The following is a 17,202-nucleotide window of genomic DNA, read 5'->3' as shown; positions in this document are numbered from 1 at the left end:
CTATGGTATTATAAGGTGGTCCTCCACAACGCTTTCTTTAAATTAATCCTTTTATTCTAATTGTCCAGGAAGTCCTGGTTTGTGATTAGACCTCAGAGGCACTATGGTATTACAAGTAATAAAAAGTAATATATACTTATGTCTTAGCCTGTGTTCCTTTTAATCTTGTCACATATTCATAAACATATTTCTCTACAATAATGAAGTTTTATAGGACATTAATGACTGTGCCAGCCCAAAAATGACACTTTGAAAGTGGAACAGGAAAATAACAGGAACTGTATTTTTAAAAAATTAGGTTTTTAAATAGCAGCACTGAAATTTGAGACTCTTGAGAATTTAATTTGAGAGTCTTAACAATTTAATTTCAGAAAAAGGAATATAAAAAACACTCAGAATTGTCTGAGTTGCCTGATGAGTTAAGTGGCACCTGTGAGTAAAGCTGATGCATGGACACATGGTGACAGACATTTAAACCAGACAGCTTTTAAGACTGTATTTCTTCCATGAAGTGTAAATGCCATTTCCTGCAGACCAGAGTGATTATCTTTCACATTTTTTTCTCTTTTTAATGAAGACTTTTCCCCATCTCTGGTTCTTTCCCAGGTTACTTAGTGAATGCATTGGTTCACATCTGCTAAAACCCTGGACAGGATAGAATGGTTTGTAAGTGCATTTTTGCTCAGTGGAAACGACTTGTGCAGCAGAAGTGAGAAAAGAACTTCAATTACCACTTTGTAGTTTATGAAAGCTCTGCACTGTTTACATCAAATCCTTAAATCCTCATTTTGCATACTATCAATAGACACCTTGAGGAAAAATACACATATATATGTATGCCTGTATATATAGCATACGTTTCTGCGTGCAAACGTGATTAGGCAGTACATGCCATCTTGAAAACAGTAGGAGGCTGTAGGAAGGTGTTGCTTTGGAGTTTCCTGGTCTGACATTCCCTTGGATGTCATCGCATTCATAAACGTGGAGAAATCAACCCAGCAAGCCACAGGTATTTCAGTGGAGGCTAGCTTGGGGGGGCTTTGTATTAAGGTAATAATGGATTTTCTTACAAAATATACCATCATTGCCAAAAGCACAGTGAGGGTCTTAGACACTGCATCTGCAAATTTCTCTGTCGGAAGTCTGTGTTGCCTACTGTTTTCAATCAAGAAAGCTACCGCTGAATTTTGGCACTAGGACTACTACTGATGGCAGAAAAATAATTGTAAAGCACTGTCACCAGGAACAAGGAAAACAGAAATACTGCAGTAAACTCTGCCCAGCAAACTCGAGTGAAACAGATAGGGCTAAAATTGATCTTCTCTCGGAGCTTTCTGGTGTTTACCTGGGGAGGCTGAAATGGACTGGGCTGTTTGCCAAAGGCAGTAAAGAGGAGAGGAGTTGCTTCATCACTTCGCTATAGACACTCTGGGAGCAGCTATGCTCACGCTTCCCTTTCTTGCTTCCTGAGGCTCAAGTAGACCTACTTCCATAAGGAGTTTTCAGTTTCCCTGTTGGACTAGACTTAGCTTTTATTTCCCCACCCGGCTCCTCTATCTTTTTCCCTATATGCCAGTTCTCAACGTGTCAAAAATGTTCCAAAGATAAAGCTGCTCGCTGCCCCTCCATGCCCCAAATGAGGAGGCTGAGGGGGCCATACTAAAAAGTGATGGATAGAAACTGCCCTGGAATACTGGTGTCATTCCACAAGTTTGCAGAAAGGAAAGCAGACCTCTCTGGGCTGGGATGGTTCAGGGTTTGGCTCTCATTTTCTCCTGTGCTCGGCTGCTGCGTGCAGTTTCTAGGTAGCGCTTTGGAATAATGTAAATTGCTTTTCACACGGAAAGTTAGTGGGGGAAAGAAATCTTTCATGGCATCAGATGGACATCAGATGTATTAATTGTATTTTGGCTATTATAGAAATTACTGTAATTTCAGCTCGTGCTCTCGTGTGTATATGGCAGACAGCAGCTTCTCTGTCAGTAGGTCTGCTCTGTGAATGCAGGTGTACGACCCGAACATTTGCATTCGCTTTCAAAGGGGACTGGAGTGATAATGATTTACTGATGTATACTTGAGTGAATTTTAAGCTCAAACACTTACAAAACCGGATTATAATATACTCAGTGGTAGAACCTACAGTTGCTGCTGAACCAGTTAGCTACATAAGCATTTGCCAGGGACCAAAATCAATATTCAGAGCAAAATGCCATATAGCTGCCCACCATATCAGACAGCAGAGGCATCTGCGATTTTGCAAGAATTCATGAAGCAAGAGTTGCTTTAAAAATAGTGTGTTTCACTGCCAGTAATGCTTGTTGTGGCTTGTTCATGGGTGAATGAACAACAGGCTCCTTTTAATGACTTTTTTTTCCAATGTGTCTTATTTCTTATATGCTTGTGATCACTTACCCATGTGGTCTATGGTGCTGTAGCTCGAGGTCTTGCCCTTGGTCCAGCATTCTCAGCTGAATACAGCTATTTTCTTGCGCAAAGAATAGCTGAAAGTAAGGAGAGTGCTGTAGGAAGAATGAGGGATTTGATCATCTTGTGCACTTCTCCAATTGTCTGAATTACCTTTATATGAATTAATATTAGCTATTAAGTATAGTTAGGGTGTCTGTGGTAAAGTCCCTGTTCTGGGAAGCCGTATTTTACTGCTGTGCCTTTATACAGATTGATCCAAATCTCTGTGTCTAGTTAAGCCAAACATTAAGCTGATCTATAATTATTTATAGAATATACGTTCATAAGCATTTATACATGCCTGTTGGATACTAATAGACGTACTGGGAAAATTTCTCCATCCTGCCTAAGCTTTGGATTTGAATAAAAAGCACAGAAGTTCCATTACATTGTTGAAAAGTTGTTTTAATTGGAAAGGCTGCCACTTTCTGATGTGTCAATTGACTAGCAAGCTTAAATCTTGTTTTCTTAGATGTGTATTCTTACAATGCACTCTTTTTTTTTTTTTTTAACACAAGCAGAATAAATTTTGATGTGGAAATAAATGGTATCTCTTGTAATTACTGACAATCTGTGTTTTATGCACACTGCTCAGTGAATCAGCTTTTGCCTTCTTTGGGAATACACGGTGGTTAAAAAATACAAACGATAATTCAGAATCTGGTTTGGTTGGGTTTCCCCCCCACACACACTTTTTTTCATTACCAGCTATATTTTTTTTTAGTAAGAAGTTTTTTATGCAGAAATGTCATAACACTCTTAGTTTGGCTTTCTGCTCTGGAGATGTGATTATAGAAACTGTTTTTATGTTTTAAAAGGAGCATTTTTTTTAAAAAATAAGTACTGGTTATATATAAAACTTGATTTAGTTAAATAACCTAAAGGAACTTAAAGGGTCTTGCTATTTCCCAGTAAGAACCCTCCACAAGTATTGAGACTTTTTAATACTGTCAATATGTATCACAATCTGACGGAATTATTTTAACATGGAGCATGGAGTGCAGCTGCACAGATGAAAATTGTACAAGATTATATCAATTAGGATGCTAGACCACTGTTTTTTAAAATTTTTTAAAAATTTTACTGATCTTCATTAAAGTACCTGGTCACTTACCTGTGTGTTTATATTTTGGATAGGCTAGAAAATGTTATTTAAAAATTTGAAAGGATAACTCAGGTCTTGACACCAAAGGCCTGATATTTTCTGTGCCACAGAGGGGTCTGGGTGACAGTGTAACAGAGCTGAGGACAGCTGATCAGAGGATGTGGGGTCCCACAAGAGTGCGCTCGGTTCACTTCAGAGCCAGGAACTGAACTAGGGTCAATGAGCTGGTTGCAAGCGCTTGCTTGACCACATGTTGCTTCTGGCAGGTGTGTCCAAGCTGCTGGAATTTCTTCCTCATTGTGTCATCAGGCACCTCCTCCTCTCCCCAACTTCCTCTTAAACCAGTAGTTTTTCTGACTTTGTCATTTTAGATATATGGTCCCTAACTGAACAACTTTTCCATGTGGTTAATTAAAAGACAGCTATTTGTCTGTCTTCTTTTTGGGGGCTTCACAGCTCCACCAGGTACTGGAGAATAAAAACTATGCATGTCATAGAATCATAGAATGCTTTGGGCTGGAAGGGGCCTTTAGAGATCATCTCACCCACCCCCCCTGCAGCGAGCAGGGACATCTTTAACCAGACCAGGGTGCTCAGAGCCCCGTCCAGCCTGACCTGGAATATTTCTAGGGATGGGGCCTCTGCTACCTCTCTGGGCAACCTGTGTCAGTGCTTCACCACCCTCATTGTAAAAAATTTCTTCCTTATGTCTAGTCTAAATCTATTCTTCTTTAGTTTCAAACCATTACTCCTTGTCCTGTCACAACATGTTGTGGAGCAGTTGGTGTTTTTTGATAGTCCAAGAAAATGTCTCCTCTGTGCTGCATCTCCCTATGGCTTTTAGTCCCTCTGTGCTATTTTTCTTGTTCTGTCCTTCAAGATGCCCACATTCAATGTGTTTCAGCTTTCTAAAGAGTGGAAATTATGTGAGGTGTTGCTTCTTGCTTTAGTTCAGTTCTCTCCTGGTGGTTATGGTTTCTACACCCACATTCATATGGAAATCAGAGCCATGGAGATCTCTGTAGGTAGACGACCCTGATACCTAGCCATTTCCTCTTGTGTCTCCAGTTGTACTTTTGTTCCAGTTGCTTAGCTCACTGTCGACCTTTCCTCTTTGTCTTCCCTGATGGAAAATATTTACATACTTTCTGTGCGTGACATGACTTCAGAACAGTCTGCAGCCCACTGTGCCATTCTAATGTTTTTCTGAAGCTGACAAAGCACTTTAAGGTTTTCCTCTTGACCTTTGCGCATTAGTCCAAAATGAGGCTTAGCACAGAGTTCACTACATCATCCAAGTGTCTGTAGAAATTAGTCTATGCCTCTCTGTCCTTTGACTCTCTCAGGAAGAAAAGGATTTGCCCAGACAGGTGGTTGAAGAAATTGCTCTCTGACTTGTGTAGTTCTGCAGGTAACCTTTTTTGGGGTATCATCAAGTCTGATTTCATGAATCTGCCATAAGATAAAGTCTCCAGCTCTGATTGTCTCTGCTGGTATGTCATCTTTCCCTAACTGCTGTTCAGCTGCTCTGGCAGCTTCTAGCTAGGTGTCATTCAGCTAAGCATTTGGTTCTGCAAATCATTGATTGTTTTCCTTCAATCCATTATTTGTGCAAATCTCCTGTCAGTACTCAACCCATTTCATCCTACCCATATTCCTTTTAAGGATGCAAAACCATCCTTGCCCAAAATGATGCCAGCTTTAAGCTGGACTTCCAGTTGATAATGCTTCCAGTTCCAAATGCCTTGTTCCACTTGGATTCCTCCATGCCTGAGAGCTGTTCATTGAACCAGCTTTGCCTATTTATGTTCTCCAGTCTCTTGGGTTTCCAGATAGAGGGTGTTCTCCAATATTAAGAACTTCTCTAATGGTCATCCTGTTCTCTTTTACTGAACAGGCTGCAAGTGAGGACGATAGCAATGTGCGGTTGAAAGTTCCACATCCTTAAAGTCCTGGCAGACTTTGTTAGTCCTTATCTGGTCTTTTCAGTGCCTTCAGGTTGTACCTGATTGGCCTTTTCATCTCACCCTTCTCATGGGTTGACTCAAATGTTGCTTGATAGCTGCTGAAGACAAGACAGGACTATGACCTGAAAAGCCACCTCATCTGAGGAACCTCCAACACTAAGAGTCTGCATTCACCCAAGATCTTATTTAGCAAGATAAAGCCTTGTCAACAGCATCTGAAATAAGGTTTTTTTGTGCCCCTACTCCCTTTATTTTTAATTTGGCTTATGTTTAGACCTCTTTACTAACTGAAACCCAGGGCCAGAATTGCATTGCCTGGTTGGAATTTAGACAACTTGTGGTCTATATAATTCTGATGGATATGGATGAAGAAAGGTAGGAATTGCTGAATCCAGTAGCTTGACAGAAGGGAAACTGGCGTATTGCCATGTCCCCAGGTCCAGTAGCAAGTCTGAGCGTGTATTGTTATTAGGCACATACACACACAACACCCGTATCCACAGTCAGCCACACAGATCAGCACAGGCAGAAAATGCAGCACTCATGCCAACACAAGCAGTGGAAGATACATGCATTTATACAACATGGATCATTCCAGTAGCTGGGTTTAGACACTCAGTCTGTCAGATAGTTGGTCTGTGGATCCCTATATCTCCCCATCTGATGGCCTCTGGGTCTGCAGCCTCACCCCAGTTGCTGGTACTCAGGTGTTCTCCCACACAAATGGTCATAGAAATACACGTGCTATGGATCCCTCCAGTAACTGGCTTTAGGAAGTCAATGTTACCCAGTAGTTGGCCCCTGGATCCTCTGTTCTTCCAGACGCCTTGTGCACAAACTCTCCTGTGAATGTGCATGCACACACACACACACACACACACACAAATAGGTCTCTGGCAGGTCGTCCAAACCTATGGCCCTACCGGTAGCTGACACCCAGGTCCTCTGGTCTTTCTAGTAGATGGCTTGGAATGCCTGGTTCCTCCAGGTGAACTGAAAAGCCTTTCCTGTTGACTTATCTGCTGGATGTCATGCCCAGACCACAGGCTGATCATTCTCCTTTGATAGCCCTGAGAGTAGCCTAGTCAGTGCTTGTTGTCACAGATTAGGTTCTTGGGATTCTTCCATCTTCATCGTTCCTTTGCGGCTTTGTCTTCACGCACTTTATGAAGCCTGTAATCACATACCCTAATGAAGAAGAACCAGAGTCTGTGACCAGGGCAAGAATCTTCAGGCAACACACCAAAAAGACTTCATAAATATAGTAATGTCAAGATAATAGCAGTAGTAGAAAGGATGCTTCTGTCAAATTTGTTGTGGGAGTGATACCAAATGAGACAACTTATTATGCCTTAAGACTCCATGGTCTCTATGTATGCAATAATAAATGTTGGCCTGGTATAGATTTATGTTAGCACAGGCATTTTCATATCTATGAAAATTCAACCTTTGAGTATCATATGTCAGCAAAAGTATTGATGACCAGCCCAAAAAATTAACTTCTAAAAGATTTAGAGGACAATTTAGCTATGATATTAGGAATGTTAAGTACTGGAGGATTCTGGTCTAAGGATTTCTTTAGTAACAATATTTTTAAATATCCTGATTTTTAATATGGTACAGTCTTGCACGTTAGTTACTGCCAAGAATTATTTGTAAAGCCGTAAACATAGTCCTTGTTACAGAATATGCTGAAGGGGTGAGGGAAGTAGAAGCCATGGCTGAATGTTCTAGCAAATCCCCATACCGTGTTTTTGGAGATGCTTTTAGACTCTTTCCATGGCAGCTATGCAAGAACAGATAACAGTGGTCCCACCAATAACACTGACAGAGAATCGGAGAATGTCTGTTGTCAGAAGGAACAATAAATTAGTTCCAGGAATTTGAAGGACTGCTCTTTGCAGCAGAAATAGAGTCTGCATGCAGAACTCCGAACAGGGGCCTTGCTCCTTCTAGTTGTAGATATCTGAATTCGCTTTGGGGATGCTCCTGCTGGCTTAATGGGATGTAGGGAGAAAATGGGTTGCACCTCAGTAAGTCCCTAGCTCAACACCCAGCTAGCAGTGAGGCCCAGCTGTGCTTCTGGCTGAGGTATTTACCCTGTATCATGGCCCAGACTTTCAGAAGTCTGTTCTTCCCCCAGTTTACATGTAAAACAGAATTTAAAAACAGGATTTACAAACAGCTATCTTTATTTGCATTTAAAGACCCCATTTATCTCTTTTTGATGTCAATAGGAATTCTCCCATGGACTTTTAAAGTGAGCTAATTAAAGTTCAAAAATAAACATTTTTTTAATGTTGTTTTTTGTTCAGTAGAATAAACAAAAGCCTCAGCTGAAGTCAGTGGAAACAAAGTTGAGTCAATGATGAATGCTCTAGAAATTCTGAAACTTGATGTTCAATAATAGAACATCCAATATTAAAGTTTTTTTTCCCCTTCTCCCCAAACATTTGGATTTACATAATGCAACACTGAGAGAAAAATACTTCAACACAATCATGTGCCTCTCATGTCAGGCTCAAGAAGAGAACGTTGCGGATATCGGATCCTGCGTCGCCATCGTAATTCAGAAGATCAGGTGCATTGCATTGGCAAAGCTAAGAAATACAATGAGACAGCAACCCGTGTAAAAGAGATCCTGCTCAGCACAGTCAGTCCGGAGCAGTTTGTTTTAACCCTACTTGAAGCGGAGCCTCCCAACGTGTTGGTGAGTCGTCCCAGCAAACCATTCACGGAGGCCTCCATGATGATGTCCCTGACAAAACTGGCAGACAAAGAGCTGGTTCACATGATTGGTTGGGCCAAAAAAATTCCTGGTAAGAATTTCAGTCTTGCTTTCAGTTATTTTATTTGATGCTTTTACCATCAATGTATCATTCTCTACCCTGAGAAAATAGCACAGCACAGTCAATGTGCAGCATGAAAATCTTAAGCTTTTTATCCTATAAAGTAATGGACAATTTATTGCTCTCAGTAATTCACCTGGATGTGTTTTGATTTAGACAGTCACCTAGCCCATAATTTACTCTCTGTTGTTAGTCAAATACTTGTTCATTTTGCTAAAAAGCATAGTTGGTGTTGCATGTAATTTCTACCTCATCAACTATAAATACCTGATTGATCTGATTTAGAAGGTTCATTAAAAAGGGGTATTAACTTGATTGCTACAAATAAGAATTTAAGACCAAATCCTTTCCTTGAATCCTGATAGAAGGTTGATGAAAAACACAGCTGATGAAAACTGAACTGTGTCCAAGCACTGAGTGTCTGCAATTGCTTCAGTTGACATAGTTGCTGCACAAGAGCATCAGATTGCAAAGTGGCGCATAGTATCGATCTCGGAATTATCGTGCGCTCTCCTTTAAAGCAAAAATCAATAAGGATGCTTTTGCTTGTTGCCAACACAAAGAACATACACTGAAGTACGACTACATGCGTTATTGCCTTGAACGTCTCAAATGTGGCCACAGTATTGTGGCAACGTATCATTTCACTTCTTACAAACTAGAAGTGGTGAGCATTTGCAATTCCTTCTCCATGAAACACCCATGATTGAAACAGTCAGAACAAAGAATAAAAGCAGCCAGCACACGGAGAAGATAGTTGGTAAAGTTGTGCAGAAAAACTTGCTGGTTGGCGTAGACTAAACCGCAGACTGGAGCCCTTTAGTGAGAGCTAAGGTGACCAAGTAACAATATTGAGCCGAAAGAAGCGTTGAATAATTGATAGACAGCAGCATGGGGCTTAATCCTTAACTTCAGATCCAGTGCTCTGCTGGAAGTGATCCCTACGGCTGTGCTTACCTCGCACGGCTAATGTATTCTGCAGTGTGTCTGGTAGTCCTAACCCCGCGGCCGTCAGGACTGAGGAGCCAGCACACCATGGCTCCTCTCTTGGATTTTATGCTGCAGGCAACCAGAGCATGCTGGTGCTTGGATACACACCTAGGAAGACATGGCGGTAATCCTTACGTCTAGAAATAAACTGAGTGCGTACACAGTACAGGAAACAAGCTTGTTGGAGAATATTTTGAATAATCCTTAAACTAAGAATTTAGGATAAGGGAAGCGTATCCTATTTCAGATCTCCTTGGAGTGGCTGGAGGTGCTACCAGCTCCAGCTGCTGGACCGCATCTCCTAGTTGCATCTCCATCTCCACGGCTCAGCCGCTGTGTTGGAGGGTTCAGGTGTGGTGGGTTTAGGGTGTGCAAATTCCAGATCTGCTCCTGAGCTCCTGGGGAGGAGAAGCTTGCACAGCACAAGCATCTTAAACCACGCTAGCCAGCTGCAAAACGAGAGTGGTTTTGCCGTTAAAGTGCAATGTTTTAAACTGAGAGCCCAAATCCTTAATCCTTATTTTTCCTGATTTAAGAAACTCTGAAAATAACTGTAAAGTAAGTAACTATAAGGGGTTAAGTGGTGTCTACTGCTATAATTTCTTGTCTGATCAGAAAAACTTGATTAAAAGGTACCATTTCAGAGGACTCCATATAATTATGTTAATGTGGTAGGAAGTGAATTGTGAAGGAAAACCAGAGAAATTCTTAGAAAACAACCTCATTTTAAGCAATATTTGAATGGGGAAAAAAACCCAAACAACCTTTTCCATTTTCTGATTGTTCTTAATTTCTATTTTTTTCAACTATGTCACCATTTTTAAAAAAAAAAAAAAACAAACCCCACAATCACAAACCCAAAATCTCAGCCAGCTTAGATTAACTTTTTGAATTTTTTAAAAGATCAGTTTCCAAACCGACCCCAGTTTTGACATTGATCACTTTTAGTTGATTTTCAACGTCTGTCAGCAATAAAAACTTTTTCTTGGCAATAACAGAACTGTATGAAGAAAACCCATTGAAGCAGTCAAACCCCTTCAAAACAGTTCCTGGGAATGTTGACACTTCATCGTGTATGTTTGTTTTTTCTGATGACTCCTGTTACACAGAACAGAAGTAAACACCATTTTAGAACAAAGCCAAAAATAGATGTGATGTTTAACATGTACCTAATTATAAGTAATATTGCCATATTATATCGTAGTTAGAGCATTTACTTGAATTTGGATTTATTTATTTTTTTCCATTAAAACAACTGTGATGATTAAAGCTTAGGACATAGAATTTCAGTTTTCAAAACTTCTTGCCTAAAGTTAATCATCTAGATCCCTGCTTTGCTTCCTGGAGGTAAGGTCTTAGAAAAAAAAATACAGAGTTCTTGATTAATGGCCCAGTGAACAGTAATTTTACTTTCTGTAAAGCTGAATATTTGCTTTTGTGTAGCTGGGTAAGAAGCCCATTTTCACCTCTAAATTATTATTGGATATTATTTTGACAGTCACCGAAAGTGAAAGAAAATCTTTTTATTTTTCCTTATAGATGCTGATGTTAACAGTAACTTTTTGCCTAAACAGGAAAGATAAATGTTTATGTATTTTTTTTAATTTAATATTTAATGACCTTCTTTTGTTATGAGTTTTACTCTGTGTCTGTATTTTTGTCTGTATTTTCAGCTTAATGGATTATATTTTTGTTGTTGCTCGGTAAAATAGAAGCTGCCACCTGGGTGTTTTTCCTTCTGAATTCCAAGTATTTTAATTCCAAGTTGTCAGAGGGCGGAACATAACTTCTAAAATTGCCTTTTGCTTTGTTGACCTAGTCTAAGAGAATTGAACGTGGTTCATAGCTGAACGGGTATTGCTAATCGATAGGATGTTGTCATAATATTGAAATTTAGATTCATTATGCAACCTAGAGTGTTGCTGGCCAGAACAGCGTGTCTTTTGCTAGTTACTACACATCCAGCACAAGTTTTTTCTTGTCTTAGTAATTTATAATTAAATGATTAGGTCTAGAGCACAGGATTTAAAGGGCATGTACGACAGCCGTAGAAAAATAAGTAGTTTAATGTACTCTGCAGCAAATGAAATAGGACTTCTGACACTGCAATGGAAGCCGTGGTGGTTATGTGCTGTCCTCGATCTTCAAAGTGTGGGATTGTTAGGAAAAGGAAAGGTATAGTCCCTCTCATAGCTGTGCTCAGGGGTCATAAATCATACTGCTGGTGCTGATAATGTGAGTTTAGCAGATGACATCCAGGATAAATCCGGACCTTTAAGTATCTGTAGATGGAACTCTGGGACTTGGTTTGACATCTCGCTCAGCTGAGATAATTTTTAAACCCAGTAACTGGTTGTTTATGCTGGGGAAATCAGCACATGCCTGCGTAAATGTTTATTTAAATAAACTTCTGAAACGTCTTTGGGCTGTTGTTTCCCGGGAAACTGGCACTGTCAGTTTATACTATTCACACTTCCATGATTATTTTTCTAAAAGCACTTTTAAAATTGTGAGTGTGTGTCTGGCAGATAATCTGTTGCTGGCTGTGGATTCTGTAGTAAATTCTGTGACAGCGAAATCCAGGAGGGAAGGTACCGCTCATAGGCTCCTGTTTACCCTTCTTATAAAATAAGGAGCAAGGCTCTCGATTTTGAAAGGCAGCACTTCTAGCAGTGGTAAGAGAGAGCGCGCATTATCCAGTTTATGTCAACCCGGGGCTGTCACCGACTGTCTTCCAGCCTAGTAGTTTAATAAGATTAAAATATATGGAGCACTTGTATAAATTACTGACAGCAGACTCTTTGACAGCGCAAATGTACTGTGTGTATTTTAAGACCTCAGACAACTGGCAAGAACTACGGGAAACCTGTCTCCCATGGCCAGGCTGTGCAATAATTTTTCACTATGCAGTCGTAGATACGAGCTCATCTAAAAATGAAGCGCCTTTGCTAAGAGACCGATCTAACGCAGCTCTGTTTTGAAAACCGTGGCCCGATCTTGGTTTTGAACACAGCTGCGCTTTGACCACTGAACTGGTTGTCATCGTATCTGTGTTTTGTTCCTTGACTGAGCAGTCTGCTTTCCCACGTGCATTTTGATAATTCACACTTCTTCTGTTTCTGTGGTTTGGTGGTTTTGTTTGGTTTTTTTTTTTTTTGCATGTGTGTTAATTTTATTTCTCTTCATTTGGCTTCTATGTGTCTTTTTTCCCCCAGTCTTTTTTGCAGGGGAAGGGAAAGGGAGGGCAACGACTGTCTCTCACAGCCTTCTGGCTGTGTTGCTGTGCTCTCTGACGCCTTGCTTTAACTTCTGAAGAAGACTAAATGCTGGAACAGGCTTATGGACAATCACATTAATTCTCTTCTGACTTCTAGGATGCTGTGAATGGAGGCAATGGGGACACTAGTACCTTCACCAGCTACCCTTGTCTTTTATTTTTTTCTGGTTGATCACAATTTTGGGGAAGGGGGTAGCAGGGAAAGGATGGGCTGGGGTGAACACGTGTCACTTACTTACAAAGGGGATGGTAACACAGAGGCACCAATATGTGGATTCTTTCATAGTTACCCAACAAACGCAGAAACGTGCCTGTCTTATGAGATTTTAAAAAAAAGCCCTGCAAGCGACAACCATATGCATGCTGGAGAGAGAACAGACTATTTTCTTAGGAGTCCTCTGCAGTGCAATGCAGTAATCTCCGACAAAAGCGGGTTTCCCGAGTGAACCCCCGGTGCCTCTCGGGAGGCTGTGGGACCATCATCTGGAGAGGTGGCCGAGCATAAGGCAGGTCCTCTGCAGTCACTTGAGTTTCACCAGCTGTATGGGGAGTAAGTGCACTTGAACATCACTGCTTTATTTCAAATGTTGTGTGGAAGATTTGACAATGATGATAACAAATACTTATGTTCCTGTTTGAGATGGCAGCACGCTGCTTCTGCTGTCAGTGCTCCCTTTTTTGGCTTTCTTCACAACCCATAATTCTTTCTTTTTCTCATGTACTCAGTCGTCTTTATCAAAACAGAGAAATAAACAGCTTGATTTATTTTATGCTATTTTCATCATTTTAGGCTTCATTGATCTCAGCCTCTATGACCAAGTAAGACTCTTGGAGAGCTGCTGGATGGAAGTTTTAATGGTTGGTTTGATGTGGAGATCCATCGACCATCCTGGGAAACTGATTTTTGCACCAGACCTTGTATTAGACAGGTAAAGAGAAATAAATTTCTTGAGAGCACTTCATATTAGCATGTTTGGAGGTGAGGTGAATGGTAAGAGGAAGAGGATTAAGTATGGGAGATGCTATTAATAGTTCATCTAACAATATAATTTACTTGTATTTGTAACAATAATGTCTTGAGGTTCCACATCCTATAGGGGCTTAAGGAATGCTAAGCATAAACAGTACTGTTGAACTTGCTACAGGGGTTCAGGAACTTGCACATCGCAGTGTGAAGTTTCTCTGTATTTTTCACATCTTTTGCTGGTTTTGTTCCTTTTGGTCCAGGTCTCTAGATGCTGAAACTGTAGACACATCAACACAATGCACTAAATTACATTGTCAATTTTCCCCCGCATCCCTCAGAAAAAAGTAGACATAGTGTCAGGCATATTTTAATTATTTTAAGTAGCCTTTCTACCTGTTTTTCTTCCTGCCACTACTGCAGACTCCATAGATAGCTATAATAATGTACACTGCAGCACTAGCCAAAAGGGATTTTAAAAAACCTAGCTTGCTGTTTAATACTGAGGATATTTTTTCAATCTAAAGCAGGGTGTTCGCAAGTTTGAAAATGATTTCTTCATAACATCATGTACCAGCAGGGTAGAATATGGATTAGTAAGGATGTTTTTCTACAGGAGCTTAGAAGGATTTGACCTGGGCTTCACATTGGTTAAAAAGTCAGGGAAACACTCTAGTGTCTTGGGTAGGCTTAAAACATCTCTTAGACTTTTCAACCTGGGGAAATTCAGATCTGTACCGGTTCGGTGGCTTGAGCTCAATAATAATCATCCTCTTAGATACAGAAAACAAAATGGGTTAGTAAGAGAAATAAATTTAATTTATAAAAGATATGAAATAAATTATTATTTGCTTATATAAAATTCAATGCAAGGACACACTGTGTTCTTCAATGCAATGATAAGAAATTGCTGAAAATGTATGATACATTTAGCTCCTCGGGAGCTAATATGTGCTGAACAGAGTGAGCTTATTTGATGCATTCCTTCATCTCCAGAAGACACAGCAGAATGGGAGCTAGCAAGCATCTGGGCATGCTGTAATTTTATTTTTTTAAGACATGCATATATGAAACTGGTCTGTAACTTGATTGTTTTTCTCTCATCTGAACTTCAGATACATTTGCTGCATAATCTTTGTAGCCACGTACTTCGCTGATGCCTCTGTCTTTGCTTTGAAACTGGCAGCTGCCTGTCCTTCTGCAAAGCTTAAAATTCTCCTTTGCCATGAGGAACATGGGAAACCGGGCAATGCTCCGGCAGCTGCCTTTCTGCAGGCAGCACTTGCTGCACCTCGTTAGTGTTACCTGTCCCTGCCTGCCTCGCAGCCTGAAGGCTCAGCACCTTCCTCTTGGGATGCAGTACAGGAGTAAAGTGCTTTCATTCTCCTGCACTGCTGTGCTTAACTCTGTCTCATCTTAAAAACACTACAGAGAAAAAGAATCTCACATTCCAGGTAGTATAAGAAGCAACCCTTTGAATACTGTGTTGGAGAGCTTAATTGCTTTTTTAGTCCAGTACATGTAAAAGAAAAACTAACCAAAAAACCTGGAACAGTAACTTCAGTTACTTCAAATTTGCTGCTGCTTAATTTTAAACCCATTGGAATGGGTTAAGGTCATTTGGGGTTTTTTTCAGATCAGAAAATGGGACCGTTTCTAATATCCAAAATGCAGAAAGTTGCATTCAGTAAACACTTGCAAACATAAAAATAACCAAGCCACAAAACCCCCCAAATCTATTTACATTTAAGCACCTTCAAAGAAAAAAGAGCTGGGGAATGGGGGTAGAGTTTATTTTTATTCTTTAAAAATGTCTTATTTTTCCAAGAAACTTATTTTAGGGGGTCTTTCTTATTCACCAAGTCCTGAGGCCTCTGTCAGGTACAAATAGTGATGTCACCAGCTGTGGTATTAACTCCTTGTGAAACAAATCTGGAAGATGATTGACGGTGGTACTGTGCCCTGCACTCCAGAGTTTCAAACTGATTGGCCGGAATCACACTGGCCGTGAGGATAAAGCCTCTCACAGAAATATGGTCATACTTACCTGCAGTCAATCCTGCATGCGCTTTAAAGAGAAAAATCAGTTTCTTAGAGGTGCTGACCTTCTATACCAGTGTAATTTTCAATTTAGATTTCATGATAGAACCTTTTGAATTCTCCCAAAGATGAGACGGAGAGGCCTTTTGCAGCCTCCTTTGTGCTTTGACTTTTATCTGGCTGAGTCAGAGTTCCTTAATTCTACTTTTTCGGTAACATTTTAAATGTGTTTCCATAGGGATGAGGGGAAATGCGTAGAGGGAATTTTGGAGATCTTTGATATGCTCCTGGCCATGACCTCGAGGTTCCGAGAGCTGAAACTGCAGCACAAGGAGTATCTGTGTGTCAAGGCAATGATCCTCCTCAATTCCAGTGAGTACACCGTTGACTCTGACGCTCACCAAATTGTACTTTTTATTTTGAGGGTTGCTGGGAAATCAGCTTCTAAAGATGGCAGAAATATCAAATGAGATAAAGCCATTGAAATAGAACATTAAGAAAGGACATCTAACCATCAGTTTGTAAGGATTTTTGCTCAAGAAACTTCTAAACTGTATAATTTGCTGGATTTGGGGTCTATGTCCTGTTGTAAGAACTGCATGGAAGACCCAAAATCGGAAAGCTTCTCACAAGGTGGGGCTCATGGCCCAGGCTGTGGGTATGTCCTTTCCAAGGAGAACTGTTGCTCGTATCTCTGTGGATCCTGGTCATGTATAACGTTGCTGTACATCTCTACAAACCTGTCCTTACTTCTTAATTCTAGTAAAACTAGTTACTCAACTGAGTGATGATTAATTGGGCTTCAATGTTCCTATTTAATCATAATTAATTAGTAGAAATGATTGAAAGTACTCAACGGTTCTGCAAGATGAATTTCAGGTTAGGAGCTTTGCTTTGCAGCCTTTTACAGAAGGCAAATAGGAGCATGTTTGCTAGTTTAGGGTAGTCTGCAGTAAAATGATTTTATTCCCCAAAACATGTTGTAATTAATGTTGTCAAAAAAAACCCCAACAACAAAATAGCATCTAACTATTTATATCTACTGTTTTCAGCAAGGGGCTGCTGTGTAATTCTCAGCCCAGTTCCGAAGGGGAATAGGCCAGCTGTTAGCCTGCTTGCTTATTTCAACAGACAAGAAAAGCTGTTCTTTTTTTCTTAAAACCCCCACAACAGCAACAACCAACCAACCAAAAAAACCCAACAAAAAAAATGTTAATCAGCCATATTTTCTTCAAAGCCTCACCTCTCAAAGAAATTCTCTCCTTTCACCTCCCCCTGCTCTCCTTTCTTGTCAAAGTTAATCTTTTACTCCTAATTTTCAAGGTGTTCTGCAGCTCTGTCCTGCCATAAGTATCTTTGGGAGGATTTTTTTTTTTCCCCGAGGTCTCTTCTGCTCTATCAATAATGTTATTGTGTGCTTCCAGACCTCCCTAGTGGTGATTTCTTCTCTTCCTTCTCCATACCCCCAATCCCCTTTTTTTTGCTTTTGCTGACTTTTAAGGTTTCTCACTGTAGGCAAGTGCTATATTCATGGCACCCTTAGT

General features: G+C 40.3%; 1 protein-coding gene across 1 annotated transcript in view; it reads left to right on the top strand.

Annotated features, from left to right (window-relative positions):
• ESR2 (estrogen receptor 2) overlaps positions 1-17,202 on the top strand; it is a 32,778-nt gene that overhangs the window by 12,666 nt on the left and 2,910 nt on the right. The window contains exons 4-6 of the mRNA XM_009486263.2: positions 8,058-8,357; positions 13,445-13,583; positions 15,897-16,030. Coding sequence (XP_009484538.1) covers positions 8,058-8,357; positions 13,445-13,583; positions 15,897-16,030 — 573 coding nt within the window. The remainder of the gene's footprint in view (positions 1-8,057; positions 8,358-13,444; positions 13,584-15,896; positions 16,031-17,202) is intronic.

This window comes from Pelecanus crispus, chromosome 6, assembly GCF_030463565.1.
Source record: "Pelecanus crispus isolate bPelCri1 chromosome 6, bPelCri1.pri, whole genome shotgun sequence".
Taxonomy (NCBI): domain Eukaryota; kingdom Metazoa; phylum Chordata; class Aves; order Pelecaniformes; family Pelecanidae; genus Pelecanus; species Pelecanus crispus.
This window is presented reverse-complemented; position numbering and strand designations above follow the sequence as displayed.